Source organism: Pterocles gutturalis, unplaced genomic scaffold, assembly GCF_000699245.1.
Source record: "Pterocles gutturalis isolate BGI_N339 unplaced genomic scaffold, ASM69924v1 scaffold22967, whole genome shotgun sequence".
NCBI classification, from domain to species: domain Eukaryota; kingdom Metazoa; phylum Chordata; class Aves; order Pterocliformes; family Pteroclidae; genus Pterocles; species Pterocles gutturalis.
In genome coordinates, this window is record NW_010113409.1 from 25,325 (window position 1) to 48,685 (window position 23,361).

The 23,361-nt window shown below is 39.4% G+C and overlaps 1 protein-coding gene across 1 annotated transcript in view; it reads left to right on the forward strand.

Moving 5' to 3' along the window:
* The window catches only part of PLCB1 (phospholipase C, beta 1 (phosphoinositide-specific)), a gene marked incomplete at both ends in the record, with an annotated part of 70,781 nt that overhangs the window by 11,202 nt on the left and 36,218 nt on the right, over nt 1–23,361 (forward strand). The window contains 2 exons of the mRNA XM_010074494.1: nt 4,990–5,090; nt 6,510–6,676. Of these exons, the coding sequence (XP_010072796.1) occupies nt 4,990–5,090; nt 6,510–6,676 (268 nt within the window). The remainder of the gene's footprint in view (nt 1–4,989; nt 5,091–6,509; nt 6,677–23,361) is intronic.

A 23,361-nucleotide genomic window follows, 5' to 3' on the forward strand; every position in this document is an offset into this window, starting at 1 on the left:
GATTCTAGCTAACACTGGAGTGAAGATGTCCTTAGTCCTTCCTCCCAGGTGAAGCTTCTCCTCCAGGAAGCTTCTTGCTGGATAATTCCCTATATTTGGAGGTCCAAGAAGTGGGTCAGAACTAGTCTACAGTAGAGGAGAGCCTGCATCTCCTAATCCCTCACTCATGTAGAAAACTGTCCTGTGATGTTCACTCAACCTTTGCTTCCTCAATGGTTTCTTAATAAAGCCAATTCCAACAGCTCCAGAAGAGCAATGGGGCAAAGCCTTCACAAGCTAAACTATCTCTTAACAATGAGACTTTCTTTTGTAGGTTTGGGAGCTTTGTTCCCCAAAATTCCAAGGAATGCCTGTAAAGTAGATACAAAAGTTTATAACAACCTTAGCTGAAGTAAGGTTGTGAGGTTAGAAACATGGAAATAATTATTTTAAAGATGGGTTTCAGTTAATTGTTAGCAAACAAGATGTTAAAAAAAATCTCTGAAGCTTTGCTTTTTAAATCAGTTGATTTATTACTTATGTTTCCTACATATCTCTGGAAAAAGAAAATCTAAACATCACTGGAGTCCTTGAAAGAAACTGCAACCTTTTTCTGCTATTTATTTAAGAGAGTCTATTTTACATACACACTGCTGGATACTTGTTGCTGGGATACCGTCTTGAAAATTATCCACAGTATAAAGTAGGTCCTTTCTTTGGTTGGGACAAAAGAAAAATATGCTTCATGCAACAAAGAAAACTGTGTTGATCATCCTGGAAAAAAATATTTTATAAGCTAAGTGCTTAAGAAGCATGAAACTCTGAATCTTGTACAGGTAATGGAGTAGAAGAAAACCAGTTCAACTACAGCTCTTTTCCTTTGTGTTCCTGTTTATTTGAACAAGTAAAATTCTTAACTTCAACGTCCATCTCTTCTGCCCCATTGTACTACAGGACAAATGGTGTTCCTATAAAGCCTTGAAGAGCACTGGACTCCCACCAGCATGCAAGACATGAATATCGGGGAATCTTCCCCAGTAAAACCACACGAAATTATTCAGAGAATTCATTAAAGTCTCTCATGGACAGTAACAGACAAGCCTGTTTGTTTGTTTGTTTGTTTGTTTTTATTCATTCCTCATGAAGATCCCTCCAAGAGTCTTCTCTCCAGGTTTCACAGAAAAAAAATACTTCTCCTTCCTTAGGAAGATACAGGGCTCACTGGTCATGAGTTTAACGTTATGTTTTGCTGCACCTCTCAGAACCTGTGGATGACCCTAAAGTAGAAAATGTCACAGTCCTGGGTAAGAGGATCCCACATCAGCATTTACCACTCTCTTCTGGATTCATAGCTTCAAGGTTGGGACAGTCCCTCATCTATCTTATGCGGTGACCTGAGCATAGGGCCGCCTGAGCTACACTGTCAGGGTATAGTATCACTGCATGGACTTGTCTGTGACAGTACAAACTTCAGCATCCACTAGCCCCCCACTCTTTAGTAAATTCCCTTTGTGTGTGCGTGCTGAGAGACCTCATAGGAGAACATATAGGCACTGCACTTAGTGTGAGAGGAGGAGGATTTCTCAATGCCTGGATAATAGACTTCATCCTGCTGTAGAAGAATAGCACCAGAGAGGCTACCCAGAAGTGCCGAACATAAAATGGAAGGGGTTGATTCTCTGCAACGCTGAGCACTCCAGCCCTGATTCGGCTGAGCAGTTGAGCATGACTGTGGTGGGATGACCCATGGACTTCAAGTCAAGCACGTTTTCAAAGTGTGAATTTATTTATTTCTGAGTCGGACCTGGCACATGTAGAGTCTTGCAGGACAAAGCCCTGTGTGATCTGATTTTTGGCAGCGTTTATCATCTAGCAGATCTGAAAACAGAGGAGTGTTTAAATATATGTTTAAGTGGAGTTTTAAAATATGCCAATGAGTTTTTGAGTTTGACATTTGATTCCCCTGTGATTTATTTATTTATTTTTCAAATCTTGGCTGCCTTTGAGGAAGAGGGGGTTGCTTTTTGTTGTTGTTGACGATATTTGTTTAGTTTGGTTTTAGTCAAAGGTGCCTTAAATAAAATTTGAAGAGCTTTATTTTAGTCACCTCTTTGGCTGTGAAAACTGTTTTCTGCCTTCCAGTTAATGTAGAGGTTAACAATGAAGCACCAGTGAACTTGACTGTTAACTTAAAACAAAACAAGCAGCTATTGAGTCCTGTCTGAATTAGCTGTTATGCTGCCGAATATATAAGAGACTGGTGGATACAGATGTTATAAAAGCAGGCAGGTTACCAGACAAATCGTAAATCAGCAGTGCTTGAAATTAGTAGAGAGTCTTAATCATAGAATAAAATTGAATGCCAGTATTCAGCAAAGCTGGAAATGAGGGATGCTCTCATGTGGTACAGAAAGTTTGTGATCTGTTCACTGGTCTCAAAAAAGAGATTAGCACATAAGGTGTGTGGGTGGTTCCACTGAAATGTGGATGGCTCAGACCAGGCTGAGGAAAGGGGCAGCATATTTTAATCCCTTTCGGCAGGCAGGCTTTTGGAATCCAAATATAGTTGTATGAGGTTGTGCCCGGGGTGGCAAGTGCTTACAGCAAGGCTTTCATCTCCCATCTAGATCTCTTGTGTTTTCTAGCCTGTTGATTACGTTACCAATAGGAAATAATTATTAAAAGGTTCCGTGCTTATGCCTGAAAACTTGTGTTTGTTGTCCTCTGTGTAGATAGGCATTTGTAGGTATGTGTTGGGAAACAGGTATGTTTTCTTAATTGGGACCAAGTGGCAAATAAAAGCCTGGATCTTGGGTTATAGGAAAAGACCCATGTTTTGTTCAGTTTTGAGTACCTTCAAATCCCCTGTAAAGGAAAAAAATATATTAGGTCAATGGGAGACTGTAATTTTGTGGTAATTACAGGATCAACGTGTAAAATGCCCTTAGGAGATACTGGTTGAGTAGCCTGCTGAATAGGGATTACAAGCATGGGGAACAGAGGACAGCGGAATGCCGACTATAACAAGAAAATTTGCAAGCTTTATGAATCCTGATCTTTAGGAAAACCCAAGTAGCAGCAGTCCTACTCCTAAGCGAAAGCACTGTAGCTCAAATTTATCAGTGTCGTAGGTACAGTTTCACATGCAGGTCTGTGTCACCGATGGCTGTTGCTGAAAGGAGCTATTTCCATCCTCCAACTTAAAGTTACAAACTTCTCCATTCACCCTTGCACTGGATTAGCAGTTGTGCTGTTGGCAAGTTACCTGGCTCAGCAAGCTGATCCCACAGTAAAGTGCACAGAGTTGTTTTGGCCGGGTAAGTTTTGAACCAGTTCACTCTGCAGCCACCTGCACAGTCTGCCAAAAAAATGAAGGCACAAGGACCTAGTGGCTGGTGAGCTCAGACTGTTGAAGTCTGGAGATGAATACCCAGGCAGAGCATGGAAACAGCCCAGCTCTGTCCAAGTGTCAGTCCATGCTGGCTGACAGAAACACTGAATGATGGTTGCGGTGCAAAACACATTTATTTATTTATTTTAACCTAAAGCAGGAAAAATATGGAAAAGTTTCCTTTCATCTAACAAAGGCTTGAATCGAGGCTTCTGGTTCCCTTGGCAACAGCATTAAACAGGCAGAATAAATAAAAGCAACGATTTCCTCTATCAGAAGCTCGCTTCTGAGGCAACCGGGTTCAACGGCATTTAAAAGCAAACAGCTTTCTGTCCAAGTTACAATTTTCCTCCTCCTATTCCTCAGATTCAGACATTATTTTGGAGCTGTGGAGAGGCATCATGTGGGCCTATGGTGCTCCCAGAGACTACATGTCATAGCTTTTGAAAAAGTTATCTTGCATGGAAGACACCTGAAAATGAGATTTTCGGTATTTGCATTTCACTTTTTTTTGTGTTTTCATTTTTCCTTTATAACATTTCCTTTCCACAAAATACAACCTTCTGTGCCATTTTCCTTTCTCCATGCACTGATGCAAAGGCAGAAGCCGGTGAGCACACTGTTACTGTTATCTGTTGAAAAAATCCTTGCACCTTCCTTGGGATCCTCCTTTCTTCCCAGCTCTGCTAAAGAAGCAGTCCTTGCTGTCTTCTGCAAAAACTCTGGAACTTGAAGGCAGCACTTGCAAGCAGGAGAAGGGCCCTTGAGCTTCATGCAAAAGATTGTTTTCCTTATGCAGTCCAGTAATTCTCTCTACTTAAATCAGTAAGTCTGTTTTTTTCAGAGAAGAGTCAACAGGTATAATGGGGCTGACGGAAGTGTCATCTAGAAGCAGGATTAAATGTAAATTGTTCTAAATTTTAGAAAACATAAGAAAAAATGCTGGTATCTCTTCTATAGGAGAGTATTTTTGTCTGTTACTGTAAAAGAAATCTGAATGCCAAATGTGATGCACAGAGTGTTTTAGGACAAAGATGTATGGAAAAGCTGCACTGCATGAGTCTTGCTCAGAGTTGCGATATCTTGAACATGTATCTTCAGGAACGAAAAGGGAACATTACTGCTGCTGTCAGAGGATAAGAGTGTTAATAATGACTCAGTGACCCAGGTCATTCCCTGGTTCTTTGAAAGCTTTGAAAAGATGAGATGCTCATCCTCTACAGTGCTGCCATTTTGCTTGCTGAAGCGTGCAGGCTTAGCACAGCTGGCTGGCTGCCCTGCTGAGAGTGAGGTCTGAGGCTTCATTGGGATTGATGCACCTATTTATGCTATAGATAGGGGAGTTAGATAGGGAAGTGTCCATCCTTTCTTCTTCACAGGTGCTCAGAGAAAGAGGTAACTTTGCCTTACAAAAACTAAGATGATAGATGTGTTTATATTTTTTTTTAAAGGTGTACTCTTTAAGCTGCTTGGTTATTCAGGGGAATTTATTATTCTGCTAAAGATGGGCTTCTCTAGGTTGTGGGAAGGAAATCAAAAGAAGTGCAGTAGTGAACTGTTTACAAAGAACGTATAAAAGTCCTGTATCATTCTTTCACTATTTTTTCCCTATTTCACAGAATGATTCAATCCCTCAAGATGACTTCACACCAGATGTGTACAGGGTGTTTTTAAACAACCTCTGCCCTCGGCCCGAGATCGACCACATCTTTTCTGAGTTGTAAGGAAAGACACTAATTTATTATTTTTTTTTTCCCTTCACTGATTTTCTGGGCTGGGGATGGCAAAGTAGGTTATTTAGACTACAGCAGCACACAGCGATTGCCAAGAACAGATTTCAATGTCAAGCAGGGCTGTTTTTTAACCTTGGGTCAAGGGTTCTTTCTCTCCCAAGCTTTTGCCTCCATTTCTAATGGCTGGGATATTAAAGCAATTTGTTTCTAGAGGAGCAAAACTTACGAGTCTTGATTTTCTGTATGGATTAGGATAGTTTAGCTTCTATGAAAGCAAATGAAGAAGTGCAATAGGCATGCAATAAGCATGAGAATATGTATAATCACCCCCAAAAGCTTAATTAGGAGTTGCAAAAAAAGTAGTAACTTTTAGGATTTGTATATCATGAATTCATACCATGAAATTAAGTTAGCAGCCAGCTACAACTGATTTCATACGTTCAGTTACAAGCTGTATAACTCGTGTTGCTTCTAGCCCTTGCAGCAAGTTATTGTACTTCCCAGTTTCAGTAGACCCTGATCAATGGAGTCAGAACTTGAAGCAATATGAAAGCAGAGTAGTTTCCAAAATACATCCCAAGACCACCAAAGCAATTAGCAAATGTATCTTTGCAACATGAGTGTGCTCACATACTCCTTTTGTGCTTATTTTCTCAAAGGTTGAAGTTTCAGAGGAGCGCAGCTGTGGCCTAGTTTGCTCCCATTGAATCTGGGGGTAGACGTTCCATTGCTCTCGTGCAGAGTAGAAGCAGGCCAGTCCTGAGCGCTGTAGACAACTCTAGGCACATCACCTGGCTTGGAGGCTTCCTGGATCTCCATCTGAGTACAAATTGTACCCAAACTCGGCTCTTTTTACTGACTCTTTACATAGGCATCTTTTCACTTGCTTCACAGAGTGCCTAGCAATTTTTAGCAGGTTTATAAAAAAAAAACAAAGCACCACACACAAGGAAATACTAGAATAATGAAATCAGGGCTGCTTTTATTCAGCAGTAAAACCAAGTAGTTGAGCCAGGAATGCCGGTGGAGTGTGTGTGGCAAGCCCAGCAGTGGAGTGTTTGTGGCAAGCTCAGGATTGAATTCCATGTCGTTTTCTCTTTTACTTTTTAAAATTGCTTAGTTTCAGGAATTCAAAGGAATAAAAAACTTTTAGCATTGCTCTAACTTTTCCCATTGATGTGAATAATGCTGAATGCTTTTAAACATCTTACTCCTAAATGTTTGATGAATGTTTGTTGTTACATGCTGGCAAAGTAAATTAGTCCACAGACACAGTGGGAGAATGTTTTTGTTGTACAGTAGTTTGAATCTTGTTTCAGTTTCCCTGTTAAATTGCAGAACATTGAACGAGATGACAAGGAAACGTGTATTAATGGCTTTGGTGTTGCTTTATTTTTTTTCTCTAGTGGTGCCAAGAGCAAACCATACCTTACTGTTGATCAGATGATGGAATTTATAAATTTTAAGCAACGTGATCCACGATTAAATGAAATCCTTTATCCACCTTTAAAACAAGAACAGGTTCAACAGCTGATTGAGAAGTATGAACCCAACAGTAACCTAGCAAAGAAAGGTCCGTGGTTTTTATATTCTCACTGTGCTTGCTTTCTGGTTTGAAACAATGACTCAATTATCCTACAGTGCATGCTAAAGCAAAAGTTGGTTCAGAATCAAATTGCATTTCCAACTATCTGCTTTTGGATCATACAAGCCTGTGAGACATCATGTCATTCATTTTTAAATGTATTTGGTTGGGATGAATTTAGGAAGGATGAGGCTGGTTTCAGTATTTAGTTTTCAGGATGTGTAATTGATAATTTAGAAGAGTTGCTCTGATATGCAAACTTCAGCAAAAACCTTACTATCATGATGACTATTTACTGGTATCTGAAATGTAAAATTTAAAGAAAAAAATCAGTCACAATGAAACAAAGATTATGATAATTCTATCATTTAGTAATAGTATAGTAAGTCCAGGCCTCTGCTTTCTGTTAAAGTGGTACACAAAGTATGATGTGAGAGTAGCTGAGTGTGTTTCATGCTATAATCATATAAAAGTCCCTTTTGAAAATCTTTAGTGTTGTCAGGGCTTAACTGGGCATTTCACCAAAACCAGTGAAACTCCTTGCTTAAATTTCTGCAGATTTTTACTACCACCACAAGTCTTAAAATAGCACTGAATTTGTGTTTGCATCCTGTTTTATTCCAATCCACGTATCCTAATGGTTATCTCAGCTTTTAATGTGCTTATACCTTAGAAATTTTAGGGGCATGGGAATATCCTGAAAAACAGATCTAACATGAAAAAAACTGTTTCGGTCTGAAGATTTCAGATCCAGAGGAAACACAAAGCCATCTTTCCCAAGAGTGTAGGGGTTAACTGAAGGCACTCCTGCCCCTCTCCCTTGAAGCCTGCAGATCTAGATGCCTTCCTGAAGGAAACCTGTAGCTCTCAATGATGTGCCTTCCTGAAGGAAACCTGTAGCTCTCAATGATGTGATCAATGTTGTGTCAATGCAAAACATTTTCAGTTTTTCTCATAAGGCTTCTTATTTTTCTAGTCCAATCAAATTTAGTGTTTCCAGAGGTTTTGATGGACGGTTAAATCTTGCTTCGTCATGCTTGTGCAAACTGTCTTTTGATGTGAGAATACTGACTAGCATGAGTAGATGAAAACACATTGTGACCTCCTCTCTCATCCATGCACATATTAGGGTATTGCTCTGGGCTTACCGTATTTCACATCAGCTACAAGAAAGTCTGGTGCCTAAAAGATCATTGTTATTACCTAGATATTGGCACTTCATGTCAACCAAATAAAGGATTTATTAGAAGGAGGTGTGCTAGCGTGCTAGCAGAACACCAAGTCAAAATGAAATCACCTTCTGAGTAGCAATAAGGAGGAAGCATGAAACAAACCTCAGAAAGAAAGGTGTTGTGATGGTATTTGATTTGCTGGCACTCTCCAAGTAGGATTTGTGGGACACCTCCAGCTTAATCTAATTTACGTTGATGCACACATTTGCTGCAGACACTTGCTCTTCTATAGGTGCGTGTCTTCCTAGGTATGATTTATATTGTTCTTACAGAATCAGTTCTCACAGAAAATGCTGACTTTAAGACAGGAAAGATAGGTTATAGAGACTTAATTCCTTTTCTGTTTGGGGTGGGGTTTTTTTTTGTTTGTTTGTTTGTTTGGTTTTTTGTCTTGTGCAGTGATGTCCAGCAAACTCTGACAAATCTAGCACAACATGCAGGCCACCTCCATGCTGCAAACACCATCTCTTACACAGCACCCTGTCTGGTGGCTGAGCTGCGGTAACTGACCCATTGTGCTAATCATGCCCCAGTGCAAATCCTGAGCATACTGGCTTACAGTTACAGGAATTGGCTAATCAGGAATGACGAGAGGACACAATATTTTCAGTACATCTGCTCAGAGTTGGGAATGTAATTCACTGTATATTAAATGAAGTGTAGGTGTGCGTTCAATCCTTCACTCATAGAATAATTGCAAACAAATGCTGCATGTCTGTAAAATGTCCCCAAATTTTAACAGTGCATATTCAAAATAATGATTTAACCTTTTAATATGGTGTTTTGTAAAAGCAGTTGTCACTCAGGACTGTTCATGGGCTGAATTGCAGGGATGGCAGACCAAAGTGCTTCAGTGACACTTTCCCTGCCGCTGAAATGATGATACTCACTTGGGCCACTGAGTGGAGATGTTATTTTCAGTAGACCTGTGGATGTTCAAACCACAATTAGATGTGGTCCGCTGTTGTACACCCATGAACTTGTTGGCCTGAACTTGCCCCTTCTGCTGTTCAGATATTCTGCTACATTTCTTGTGGTGGCTTTGCTTATGTCACCTTATTTGCTGGGGCCAACGTCAGTTGAGAGGTAGGGTTGGAAGTAGGATATTTGGAATGGCTCCAGTGCTGTTGGTAAGAGCAGGTAGAAACCCTAGGGCACCCAGGCCAGCAGCCAAAATAGGTAAGAAGGTAGCAGAAGCCTTTCTCCAGCATAGTTCTCAAAGAAAAGGGGGGCCCAACAGCTCTGTGAAGAGAAATGGGCTTAGGGTCCTTGTCCACATGTTCCTTTATGCTCCTGTGTCTTAAAGGGAGCTGGAAGAGGTCCCACCCAGACAACTCCTCGGGATTAACGGGTACACCAATAAACAGAAGAGCAGAGAGGAGAGTAGTCTAACAAGGTATATGAAGCAGAGATAATGATATGAAAGAATTGCATTATAAACAGCAGGATGGGAAATGGAGTTACAGCTGGCCTAAGGATGACTTCATTGCTCTGGTACAACAGCAATTCAATTAAATAATTGGACTTTTGGAGCAGTTTTGCAGAATTTTGGTTCAAGAAACAAGCCAGAAGATCTCACAGCATGGTATATGTATTTGTTCTTTCTTGGCAATGGGAAGTTACACCTTTGAAGTAAATCACCGCTACAGGTCCAGAACAGAAGAAGATACCATAAAGAAATGTAAAAGTTGTGATCAACTGCTTGTTACAAGTACTGAGTGATTTGAAGTACTCTGTGGTGGTAGAGACTTTAAAGGCTTGTTTGCAAGAATTAGGTGATAAAATTGCCAGCCTTCATGCCAGTTAAATTACTTTCCTCAGGTTGTTCTAGAGTTCGAACATTTGCAGCTGCTCAGTGTGTGTGCGTTTGTGTGCACACGCCTGCATACAGGTATGTTGTTTTCTTCCCATGAGCTGCCTTTCTGAAGTTTCAGCTCCTTCATTATCTTGTTTCGTTATTGTAACATCAGATTGCACAGAGGTTAGGGACAAACGTACACATAAATGATGAAGATCTGTCTGCTTCTTTCGTGTTTGTCTCTGTAGTATTTCTACGTTTCTATATTAATCTATCTGATGTTCAGATGTCCCACTGAAATAAAGGGATTCATGTTCAACATCCTCATGAAATAAGCCAAACTCTTCTGTTTCATTTGAACTTTAAAGCCTGCTTAAACTGCCAGAGAAAATGACTTTTACAAAGCCTGAGACAAAATTAGTAGCAAATGTTCTTATTTTTCAGTATTGTATGAGGCCATAAGACCTCAATTTCTAATCATCTCTCACAAAGAGAAAATATGTATTGTTTTTCTTTTTTTCCTGTGCGCAGCAGCACATGTCAACATGCAAACTTAAACAGAATACTTGCAATTCACAAGGAGTAAAAACATATATATGCTGTGGGAGTAAGATTTCATGTTTGCAATATGCATAATGTCCTGGCCTCAATGTAGTAAATCACTTAAGCATATGCTTTGCTTAACTTTATAGGTGGTGTTGGAAAGAGGATAGTTACGTAAAAATCTCTTAGGCTCAGTTTCCTTCAATAGCACATTAATTCTCTATTGAAGCTCAATTCCAATGATTACCTATTTCCCCAACGTTGTTGAAGTGAAATTTCTTAGCAAATAAAATTTTATGCATTGAAAAGTTCCTTAAAATAGAATTAGGGATTTTTCCTTGCAAACTTTATTCCAATTAGAAACTCTGTGCCTTTGTACAGCAGCCTGATTCCTTGCTCCCACTGCTCTGTTTGGACAGTTCTAGACCTTCACTCATCTGACTGTATCTTCTTCTGATTTCCTTTCTTAACTGTATACATGATCTGTTCACATCCACTGTACAGCAATATTCTCTTTTAATTATTCTTCTCTCATAGCCAATTAAATGAATTTCTAAAGAATGGTTGTACTGCCTCTCAACTTTCACAGCACTAGTGAAATGTTTTTGACATCTCATAATTCTCCATTTCTCTGATTGCCATTATAGCCCTTTTTCTGCACCTGCTGCAGCTGAATCGCAGAATTTTGAACACAATAAGCGAGAACTGTACATGCTATTTTAAACTTTTTCAACATGGCCCTTCAGGTACATGTTAAAATCAAATCATAGAATCATAGAATGGTTTGCATTGGAAGGGACCTTAAAGATCATCTAGCTCCAACCCCTGAGCAGTGCCTTAGGTTGTAGAGTTTTGAGTAAAAAGGCTGCCTATGTTCCTACTCATCACTAATGTGTTTGTAGGTATTGTATTGCTGGGATGGCACTGAGCTTTTGCAACATCAGCAGATATATGGGCTTGACATCTACATAAGTTAAGCATCCGGAGTAGTATTTTATTGTGGTTGAAGCAAGCTGTTGTGATTAATGCTTTGTGTCATACAGTGAAGGAGATTAATGTGCTGTGTATAGCATGTTTCCTTATCAGGTACAAGCAGAAGGAAGTCCTGGTACTGCTGAGCAGTCTTTCGCTGTCAGCAAAACCATGCTGGGGGACTGTTAGGGCTGGTTAAGTAACATCTTGTAGTTTGGTCTTTTCAGGCTGTAAAGCATTTGCATTGGGTTGCTGGCATAACTGTTAAAATGTATTTGCTTTCAAGTTACCAGGTTGATAATGGGATGTATATTAATAAATCAGTTGCCAAGCGGTTGATTGGGAATTTCCTTATTTGCTTTTATTTCTAAGAAGGCTTGTATAAAAGTAAGTTGTTTGGAATCTTGTTACGTTGTGGATGGGAGATAGGACATCAGTGCTGAGTTTCAGATGTCTCTGCTTGCACTGTCCAGGCTCCTGGGAATGATAGTCCTAGTTTGTAGAATTATGTGAAATTTACCATATAAATTTGGTGCAAATTCTGCAAAAGTGTGCTGGTTCTTCCTGACTTAATGATGCAATTAATTTCTAAAGGTTTCTAAGTTCAAGAGGAGTCCAGAGCTTTGAGAGTGCGAATCCCATTGTCTCGGTTTAAACCTTTCCTTCTGAAACCAGTAAGGGTTTTGAAAACCACTGAGTAACAGTCTTGGCTCTAGGGGCATCCTGTGTCTCTTAAAGACTCTCAGCATGCAAGAAGAGCTATACCCACGTACCAGACTAGCAATGAAGAATACAAAACCAAGGCCTTCTAGGGAGAGGAAACGTGAAAAAGCTGGAATCATGCTATAGCAATAAAATGTTTTCTTCCCACCATCCTTGTTGGTGGGAGCAAAACAAGGGTTATGTTGTCATTAGCCATTATTTTAAAAGTGGTTTTTATTGAAGGAGATTGTCTTGACTGTAGTATAAGCTTTAAAAGTAGAGTCTGGAAGTGCTTTGGAGATTTACCTGGTCGATGGATCTGTACACTAGACTGTACTTGCTAGAAGGCATCTTTGAGATAAGTAATGGCATAAAGATGTTTTTTCTCTTAAGTATGCATGTGTTAAGTATGTATGTGTTTAAAGAATATCTCTGTCTATTTAATTTTAAAGGGCTAAACCTTTAGATGTGCACAGAAGGAGAGAGCTTTTCTCTTATATTACACAACATTTCCTTCTCCAGATTTTCTCAACTGTACCTATTTGGAAATACTGTATGTCAGCTTTAGTTAGACATGTATTTAGAAGGTTCCATGACCCTCTCTGAATTCCGGTATTAATTCTGTTTTGCTAGTGCACATTTGTTGGTAGTTGTTGTGCTAGTATTTTCTTAGGTAATAAAATAAATTAAGCAATTAATATTAGATTAAGATACATTTAATTTTATCCAGCATTTACTACGTGCTTTTTTCATGACAGCCTTAACACCCAGCAGTATTCACATCAGCACAAATGTGTTTTTCCTCCCTTAAACATCAAAACATTTTAAACATTTTCATACCACCACATTAAATTCACCTTTTAGTAACTGCTTAAGAATAATTACACATTTGAGTCTTTCGATGGCAGAAGGGGGTCATTTCCTAGGCAACAGATTTTAATGGCAAAAACAAGTACCATGCAACTGTGGCTACACTTTCAAGACGTACTTCATAATATTTAAAGCATAAATTCTGATGTATAAACCATGCAGTGAAATGGTGGGGGTTTCTGGCACTGAAACATTTGCAGGAAGTGTTACAAAACTGTTGAAAACCTTCGACCTCCTAACTGTAATGTTGGAAATTAAAAATAATTATCAAAAAACCCATAATTTTGGGATTTTCAGTGCTTTCCAGCATTCCAGTTGTACAAGACAAGAGCTCTCACGTTATTTCTCATTCTTAAATGATGACAGAACAATAGATCCCAGTCACAATTTAATACTCTTTAAAAAGTGTAAGCCACACAAAAGTCATAGCCTATCCCTGTTGTCAACAAGTGGTAAGTTAGGTAGCTTGCCGTAAAGCCTCTTTAAAATTATTTTAAAATATATATATGCAACAAATGTTAGTATGAATAATGTATCACCATAAATAAGTTAATGGAAAATATACTTGTCAAAATGAATTTCCAAAATATGTTTCTATAAGGCATTGTATACTTTTTAGTTGCTTGGTTTTTAGTTACTAGTTAAGCTGTAAAATTCATTTCAGATCTTGCAGTAGTTTGGCAGATTGCATCTCAAGTAAAAGACTAAATGCTGTAAAAATCTTCTAGAATGGAAAATCCTCAGTTCTGAGGGGTTTTTTGCATTTGCTTTACAGGTAAAGTGCTTCATCTTTCTAACTCAACTGTAACAACTTGATAACATAAAATGAAACAGTGATGTGGACTCGTAATAATGGATTTTGCAACAGTGAACAAAGACATAGTATTTGGCTTAGTAAAAAGCAAAAGTTTTTACCTTTTATTCTGTGGTTGCATTGAGTTAGTTTTTGCTGTTTTGCTGTTTGCTTTTTTGCACTAGAATTAATGATAGCATTCGTCAAAACTCTGTTTAGGGTTCCAGGGAGAGAAAGTTTCCTAATCTTTTGTGTATAACATGGATACTTTGAAAGAAGCATGAGCTTTGTAGAAATGCATTTTGGGACTGGTCTCTGGTAGCAGGAATAGCTCCACTGATATCAGTGAAACTGTGCCAAAAGTAAAATTGTGGAATTCCTATCTGCAGAGCATAAAACTAATTGTGATGATCTAAGTTCATCAGTCAGACTTGTGCTAACTAGTGTGGAAGATTACCGTAACAGTAACTCCTGACCCACATCCTGGAAACCTGATGGACCCCAGGCTCAAACCGTATGTCCTACATTGAAAATAGATGAAAGAACCTGGGGTAACAGGACCACAAAGCAAACACGAGTAGAGGTTTTGGAGTATACCTAGAGCTGCATCATTCCCTTTGGATGGAGCTTTTGCTTGGGGATGAGTAAAGAGAGTCTTACATCAATACTGCGTTTCAAGGGTTATGGAGAAACTGTTTGCTGGTGCTGCCTGCCTGTGTTGTTTGACTCGGCATCAGACTATCAGAGCCCATAAATAGAAAACTTACTGTAAAACAGCTTCTTTGTGCTTGTTGCTGTTTTACTGCCTCTTTTATGGAACACAGAGCAGTATTCAATTTTAACAGCAGGATTTATTATTTGAAGATTAATATCAGTTAAAGTTTGCTTCTGAAAACATAAAGCAGCATGGACCCATGTGCTGGAGGAAACAAATGTAGATAAACTTTGAATAAACATGGTGGGGTTTGCCTCTTCATTATGACTGCTATGAATATAGTGCTTTGCAACTGGAAAGGGCCCATGAGGATGAAGGGAGCAAAGACTACTCTGGTCCAGTTGGTGACATCTAGAACTGGTGACAGGAGGGTGTGGTTTTCCTGGCTCTGCCACAAGTGAGCTTGTTGACATCCCCTTTCATGTGCCATTTTGGTTTTTGCCTCATCCTTTGGTTGACTTGACTGAATAGATGGTCAGTCACTGCCTTGAGGAGCTAGCAATGATCTGTGTTTGGGTGTGTATGGTGTCTGTCGTAACAAGGCTGTTAACAGAGTTGGGAGTATGTGCACTACTATAATACAAGGACCATATGAGAAAGTTTCCCTTATGATGTCAAATGTAATAATCTAACAACATCCTTTAGCTGGAATATGACTGTTGCCTATAAATACATCAGGGTTAAATGCTGGGGAGGCAGAAAGAAATGGTAAGCTAAAGGACAATGTTGGCAGAAGAACACAGAAGTATCAGGTGGCCTTGAATAAATTTAGTCTGGAAATTAAGTTTCCTAACAATATGGTTCTGGCACAGCCTACCAGAGGTAGTAAAGAGGGCAAAAAAAGCAGTTGTTATTTAGGTAGAGCTCGATTTATTTATGAAAGGGATTGTCAAATGCAGTGACTGCAGATGGAGAACCAAGTTTGAAGAACAGACAAGGAAGTCCCTTTAAAGGGACTGAAGTCCCTTCTTTTTAGTTTATTTGAACTTTCTTCACAGAGCCATGCCTTTATTCATTTTCACTTCTCTCTTCTTCAACTGGAGGACTTTCTGGAAGGAAAAATACTAGCTGCGATTAAAGCTTTTCCTAGATTTTTTTCCCACCTATAGCAGGTTCATGCTCTACTCTGATCTCTTCCCATTATACTGCAGAACGGTCTTTTTGGCAAGTGCATTAATGGCTTATGTAGAGAAGTATCACTTAAGAGAAAAAAAAAAGTATGTATTTTAGATGTCTTTTAATGCAACTTAGCAATTGGAAGTAAGCCAACATTTAACATTGTTACATCTCCCAGGATCACACTGGGCATTCTACAGAGCATATTTTTCAGAGATTTGGGAAGACAATGACATATTCCAGTAGTGTCCCTCGATTTCAAGTCTGTCAGAAATAACTGTAGTATTGCTGGGATTAATGGTATTTTTATCTGTCTGATTTAAATTTTTTCCACTTATCTCATTGTCTGCCTGTCTTAGAAATCTGCCATGTCATAAAGTGCTCATTCCACTGCTAGCTCGGAACTAGTGAAGGTAGTTTTGTAGTGTTTTTATAGATTTAATTGGATCTAAACTATCTGTTGTCTTGTATCCTGTAAGGGATATCCTGTCAGAAACAATTTCTTCCTACATCTGTGCTGAAAAGTCAAGAGCAGCTAGAGAATGGGCTTGTGTCTGTAAGACTTTGTGACCCCACAGACTTTCTGTCCACAGTAATTTCTGTAGATGGTTGCAGTTTGGGCTCAAATTGTTCAGAAATACCAAGCTTAAGATGTCTGCTGGGAGACTTAGGTGTAGCTCACTGTGTTTGCCTTTGCTTCATTTGTCCTGATGTCATGAATGAGATCTGCCCAGGTGCTAGGTCCCATAGCACCTCTTTCTCCTGGATCATGCTCCAGACCTCAATTAAAAGTCCAGAGCAGTAGATATGCTTCCATGTAGACAGTGGTTATGGTGGGAAAGTGGGTCTTGACGACAGAGTTCTTGACACTGCAAGAACATCTTTTACATCACTGTGTTGCTCTGCGTTATCTCACAATGTCAAATCATCAGGATGTGGATTCATTGTGGTTTGTAATAGCCAAGGCCCCACTCTTGGATGAGAAACTGCAAGACAGTAGCTGAGGCTTGCTAATGTAAAGACGGCATGAATCAGGCCAGCATTTTTAAGCAAAATTTAATTTGGACAGGGAACAAAAAAGAAAAAAGCAGAAAAGTGAATGCCTGCCAAGGAATAAGATGCAGTCCCATGTGGTTCTCTAGCTAACTTTAGATGTAGCATTTCTTCACAGTCCAATGTGGAGATGACGCTGATCGCTCTGCTTCAGTCTTGAGACTTAAGAGAGAGTGCTTGCTTCTCTACACTGGTGTAGATACCGCACTCCTTAAAAATTACTAGATATTATGATTTATATATATATATATATGTCTGGTAATGTTTTAAAAACTGTTTTGGTTTAAAGAAAGAGGTATTTGTGGCTGAAAAGAGAGGATGATAACCAGTAAGAAACTGTTCAATACTACATATAGGGATCTGGTTAAATGTAAACTGTAACACAGACCTGCTTGAGTCAAGATGCTGGACACCTGTGTGTTAGCTATCATGGGCATGCACTATATATAGATACATATTTATATGTGTATATACACACATACACTATTTGCTAGTAATAAAAACACTGTTTTAGAGTACAACAGGTTCCAAGAACCGTGCCTCTTAATGCAACACCTCTGCTTACCAGAATCTCTGAACTATGGCTATGCTTTGTTACAGCAGAGGTTTTAAAGGTACTGTGGAGATTTAGATGATCAATATCCATTAAAATAAATGTGTTTCCAACATTTAAATTTAGAGGAAGATAAAATGTTGAGTGTTTAATATCTTCTCTGCCTATGTAGGTGTTTTACTGTTCTCTAGCGCTATTAGAGAAAAATACATCCATTTCATAGGCTGTAGCCCCTGTGGGTTAGAGCCTTTCTTTCCTTGGGTGTTTGAAAAGGGCTGAAGAAACCTGTGACTTCTAATAAAATAAATAAATAGCACGCTCAACATTGCACAGTGACTTTAAGATCTTGTTAAAATGAATGGCTCGTGCCAACAGACACAAGTGAGATTCGGAAACGTTTGTTTCTTCTCAGGTGATACTCCATCTTCCTTTCCCTTTTGAGATGGCAGTGTCCTTGGAATGCTCCCAAAGTTTTAATTCTCATTGAAAATGCTTTTTATCATAAAAATATGAGGTTTGCTATTTGGCATGGCTTGCCTAGAAGCTTATAGGAAATATTTCCTCCCTAAAGTGAACAAAGTGTCTTGAGCAGCAGCTCTTCGGAAACCCATTCAGAAAAGTGGTTTTCCATTTGCAACCATTTTCTTGAAAAAAAAAAATAAATTTGTGCACTTGTACAGATGACAAAATAGATATGATAGCTTCATTATAATGACAAGCATTTCTGATTGAGACATAATCCTGCTTTACTTGGTTGATGATTCTCACTCTTCAAAATACTCTGGATCTCAGTGTCCATGAGCATGTGATATTTCCGCATGGATGAACGGATACCAAGCAATCTCTTTTATGCACACTACTTAAGCACAATGTGTTTACCTTCCCATGTTTTCCCTCTCTGACTGCTTGCCATTCAGTAGTCATTTATTTCTGATATTGTATAGGAGTTACCATTCTTTGTTTGTTTATTTTCATATTTCCATGTGTCCTACTACAATATACCCATTCAAGGGTAGAGCAATGAATCTTTCTCTGTTCCTTTCTTATTAAGTTTTCTGTTTCTTTTTCAAGAAGATGCTGCCAAAGAAAGCTTGTTTTGGTTTGTGGCCAGGTAAACGTCTAATTACAGAAAGTAGTTGAGCAAGTATAACTGAGGGCAGAATTGGATCCATTATGTTTTCCTTTAAGTTTAGAAATGTGAAATGAGATTTGAACACAACAGGATATTCTCCTGGTTTGATTTTTAAAGCATTTGAGCAATGAGACAACCAATAAATCCCCTGCAAGACTGTTTCCTAGCACAATTATTTGTAGCACTGACAAGCTTTTTCAGACACTCAGCCCCAGTTTTCTATTGCTTACTCTGGTATCATTACCTGGTTCTGCCTTGGGCCACTGCAACTGTTCTTCCTCATCCTTATAATTTACATTTAAAACACTTGTTGACCATTATATTACTGCAGCTCCAGCTCTACACGTTTGATCTTTTGTTTTGGCACACCTTGTATCATATGCCATTATTCATAGCACTTCACTAAATAATATTCTGTATACAGACACTTTTCTGATACTAATTAGTCAAAAACTAGAGTCAAGAAATTGGGTGTAGTTGTCAGTGGTCCCATTAAAACACTTGATGTTGTCAGTAGTTAAGTGTAACTTGTGTCCATTAAATCTATAGGATTGCCTGTGTGGTTAGGTTTAGTTATGGATAAGTATGTTGATATATATTGCATGCTCTTTCATTGATGACTTGATAGTAAAATGTCCTGTCAAAGAGTTATCTTTTTTTCCAAACACCTTTTTTGGTGATTTCTAGATATCTTCCCAATTTAGCTCTGCATTTTGAGTTTTTCTTTGCTTGAATCGTGAGCTATCTAGCTTTCATTATTATTTGTGTGTTCTCATTTTATTCCCTTCCCAGTTACCTGGTTCATTACACCTTTACCATTTTGTGTTAATAACAGCTCCCAGAGAACTGTCTGTTCTTTAAACCCTGTGTTGTTGATTCTGCTTTTTCAGATTATTAAAGAGTGTATGAAACCAGACCTACTGCTGATCAGTGTGTCAGATTCTGGACTTCTTTTATGCAGTTCAACTTTCAAATTCAAAGAAACTCTGATCTTGTAGTCTGACCTCAGTTTACTTCTATCTGTGCTTTCTGCAGATTAGTTTTTCCAATAAGGAAAAATTTGAATTTAGAAACTATTAATTGCTTCACTAATATTCAGATACAGCAGTTCAGATGTATTGCCCTTCCTCTACTTACTTAATAATTTAATAAAACTGTCTGGCTAGTATGAATTTTTCCCCTTGCTGATCATTGAAAAAATTGCTAAAATGGATGAGTTACTGACAGCTTCTGCTCGTTGTGTGTAAATGATGGTTGGTGGTTGGGTATTTTGAAGTATCTGCACATTATGCAACTGTAGAGTTCTGGTGTTTTCAGTCTGGGCTGACCTTGTACCATATTCTTTCTTTGTGATGACTTTGCTGTTAAGAGGATGTTGCTTGGAAGATGGAGTCCTGTCCTACCTGAGTTTATAAAACTGAATACAGACAGAAATTCCAGTTACACCATAGCAATACAGTAATAGCACACGTGTCTGGAAAGTCAAACAGGTTTCAGCATCACTTCCAAAAATCACTTAGATGCAAATGCTGCAAGTGTCATCAGAGTGGCTCTGGCACATCATGTCCCACACAGGGTGAATTTTATGTAAATTCATCTTTGTGAACTTCTCTGCTGGCTCACAAAGCTAGAAAGCATAGAGCAGCTAATGTGTGCCCAGTGTCAAGAGACACACCAGGGGTATATGCGTCCTACTCTACACTGTGCATGAAAATTTTAATACCTAATGAGCTGCAAATTGCAGTGCTGGTTTGTGAAACAGGATTCCCAATGGGCCATATTGTACAGATCTCTCACAGGATTATAAAATATCTGCTTTACTTGGCAGTGAGAGGACTGCTCAGTTGTATGGGATTACAGTGAATGTGATTAATGTTGCAGATTGCATTGGAGTAGACTTGATTTCGCTGTCAGACAAAGTACTAATGTAACTCTGTGTTGCTGGCTGGGAAATATGAGGTGCCAATTAAGTGTCTCTCTTCCTTTTTTTGTTTTCTTTTTCACTTTAATAACATCTCTTGGCACCTTGTGCCTTCCAGTTACCTTATAACTCTGTGAATAACAGCATAGACGTAACCAAATGGAAGGCTCTATTAAGTTTGCAAATATATGTAAAGAAATGTTTGAGATCCATGCAGCTAAACCTGTTGACTGCTTAAAAGCAAAAGCACGTTTTAATTGTCTTACAAAATGTCCACAAATTTTAAGGGATAAAGAAAGGCTGGTGTTAAAGTTGCAAGACTGAAGTACAAAGTGGTCTTTTCTGCTGTCAGTTGTGCCTCTCTTGTTTCGTGTCCTACTCTGTCCCAAAACTTTACCCGAAGGACTGGAAGGCCCCTGGGAGTTAAGCAGACCCAAGCATGCTGGAGGGCAGGGCAAAGTCAAGTAGCAATCAAGCAGCTGTGCATACAGCTCACCTATGTAAATAAGAGGGATGAAGTTTAGATCAAGCAGTTTTGAGCAGTTTGCAGGATTAGCTGTACTTCTATATTTCCTCCAGACACTGCTGGGGTTTTGACCTTTATCTTGGGCATTTGCAGAGAGCACTGAACTGGTGAAAAAGCTTTGTTTAGAAGCTGAGCCCTACTTGGAACCTGCATGTCTCTTATCTTACACTTGGCACAGTACTGTAGGTGATGAGTGAGCAGTTTACATCTGCAAGTTGATGAGCTGGTAAGTGCCCAGGGACCCATGAGCTTTTCCACATCCAGAACAATAGGCCCGTCATGCTGGCACACTAGAGGGCTTGGGAATCCGGGAATTTGTCAGTTACCCATGTCTCATTAAGCAGCAGGAGAAGGATTGTTGTGTCAAAAGCAGCCTGTGCTTTTGCCTGCCCCGGAAACTGCATGAGAAGAGTTTTACATGAGGATATTATCCATGTATGCGCTTGCACAGAAAAGTGCACAGTGCCCTGGCCCTGCACAAGGACTACTGCAGGCCCTGGTGAGAAAAATATGCCAGGTTCTCTAGATCTAGTCAAAGAGAATTATGAAGAGCCTTGTGATAGATAACACAGTAAGTCTTCAAATAGAGGAGAGATCTTCTCAGAGAATATACCTTTGAGAAGTATATTCACAGACTATCCTATCAACCAGTTCAACTGACTGGCTGGAATTCCTGTTTGATGGCAAATTTGCAAACATCACCGCCCAGGAATGGGGAGATTCCAGGTCTCATAAACTGCAGAACATTTTGATTGGTCAGTGTTGACAATATCCAGGAACCATAGAAGAGAGGATTCACTTCATTACCCCTATAGATTTAGTGAGTTTTCAATAGGTCCTTTGCCAGCAATATGCCACCTGCCTGCAGACAGCTTCGAAGAAAAGGATTTGGGATGAGAGTGGTGACTTCTGTTGTCTTGTAGAGCTGACAAACATTGACCACAAAGGAGCCCTGTTTTTCACAGGCAAAGTAACTACTACCCTTTTATGAGCTTTTCTTTAAACTGCCATCCATGAGCGTTTACATCTTTGATCCAAAGTAATAGATCTTGAAATCTATGGCATCATGTAGCTGTAGCTTCCTAATAAGGAAATATTGTGAAATAATCAGAGCTTGCCGCTTCATTTATTTTTTTTTTTCTCCCTTGTGAACTGTTTTGGAGCAATCAGGTGGAGCCAGAGATGCAGAAAAACATCAAGCTGCTGCACAAACACTTCACATGTTCCATGTAATGAAGCTGATCACAGCCTTGGAAATTCAATAGAAGCACCCCTATTAAATATATTACTGTTCCAGTAGGAAATTATTTCTCCTTCCTACTAACTTTTAGTGGAAAAAAAAAATCAGATTAGGTTGACTTCACTTGACTGTCAGTCTGGTGGTGGTTTTTTGATCTCTGCATAAATTTCATCACCAAGCACGTCCTACAGAGCAGCCATTCAAGGTGTCCCATGGAATCTCTTGCTAATGGGCCTGCCCCATGCTTTGCTGCAGGTGAAACGCTGAACACTGGGGACATTTTTTGAGTCCCCTCTAGGCGCTTCCTCTTCCTTTCTGCAATAAAGCATGAGGTTTGGAGGCAGCAGGTGGGACAATCGCTGATGAGCTCCCCACCAAGCAACTAGCAGAGGAAGTTCAGCTTCCAAATTAAGAGTGAAGGGAAGCAGGGGTTTACGGTTACATGGCTAAAGGTGTGTCACCGCATGCAACTGAAGTACAAGCAGAGCTTAAACCCACAGTGCAGAAAAGTAGTGCAGTGATAAAGCCAGAACCTGATTCGAATAGGTCTGTCTGAGTTTGGACTAGATTTGTCTTGCGAAATGATGGCATGAGAACTTCATAGTGTGAATAACAGTTTGCATGGGCAAGTGGGCAGTCCTGACTGCAAGGGTACTTTGCCATGCATTTCATACCTGGAAGGTAATGGGCTAAATGTTCAAATGACATGGAGGAGTCAAAGTCCCTTTTTTTAGGAGCTTCATTCCCATTTGGAGAATAGATTTTGGAGGGTACTTAGTTGTGTAAATTTGGAGAAAGATGTGTAAAGGCATTTCCAGACTTTCCAGTGCCTTTTCTAGTGCTTTTAATTTTTTAAATTCAGATATGCTTTTGGAATTACATACAAGTTTGTATATTTTTTAATTTATAGACAAGTGTTCAGCTACACATTTCTATTTTTGAGGTATTGGGAATGTCTGTGATTAAGAATACATTAGATGCTTTCGTGTTTCTCCTCAACACTTGCTCTTTTATTTTACAGACCTGTTCCCTTGCACAATAAAAAACATTAAAATTGATCTGTTACTTACTTGGCTTGCACAAACCTTCAGCCCATCACTTTTGCCTGCTTTGACAATCAAATATCCTGCAGCTGCCACTCATCACTAACTTTTTCAGTGTAATGAGTCCAGAGGAAAAAAAAAACAAACCCATGTAAATCACCAACCACAGCACATGAGCATCTCCTGTTCTGTGTAGGAGCTGGGTGGTTTTGACAAACTTTGCGAGTCATCCATCTGGGGCACGTTGTGCGATTGCTTCTTGGCGAGATGTGCTGAGACAGCACATCTGTCTGAGACAGTCCTGGGAGCAGGAGCGGATCTGCATTAAGTTGAAAACAGAACAATTGATTAGAATATCCTTAATTTTCGTTTTCATGCCGAATCGTCTGTCAGTGCCCAGGCGCTGGCAGCAGGGAGGCCATGGGGCTGCTGTGAGGAGACGCCGGGGCTGCCCCACATCGGTT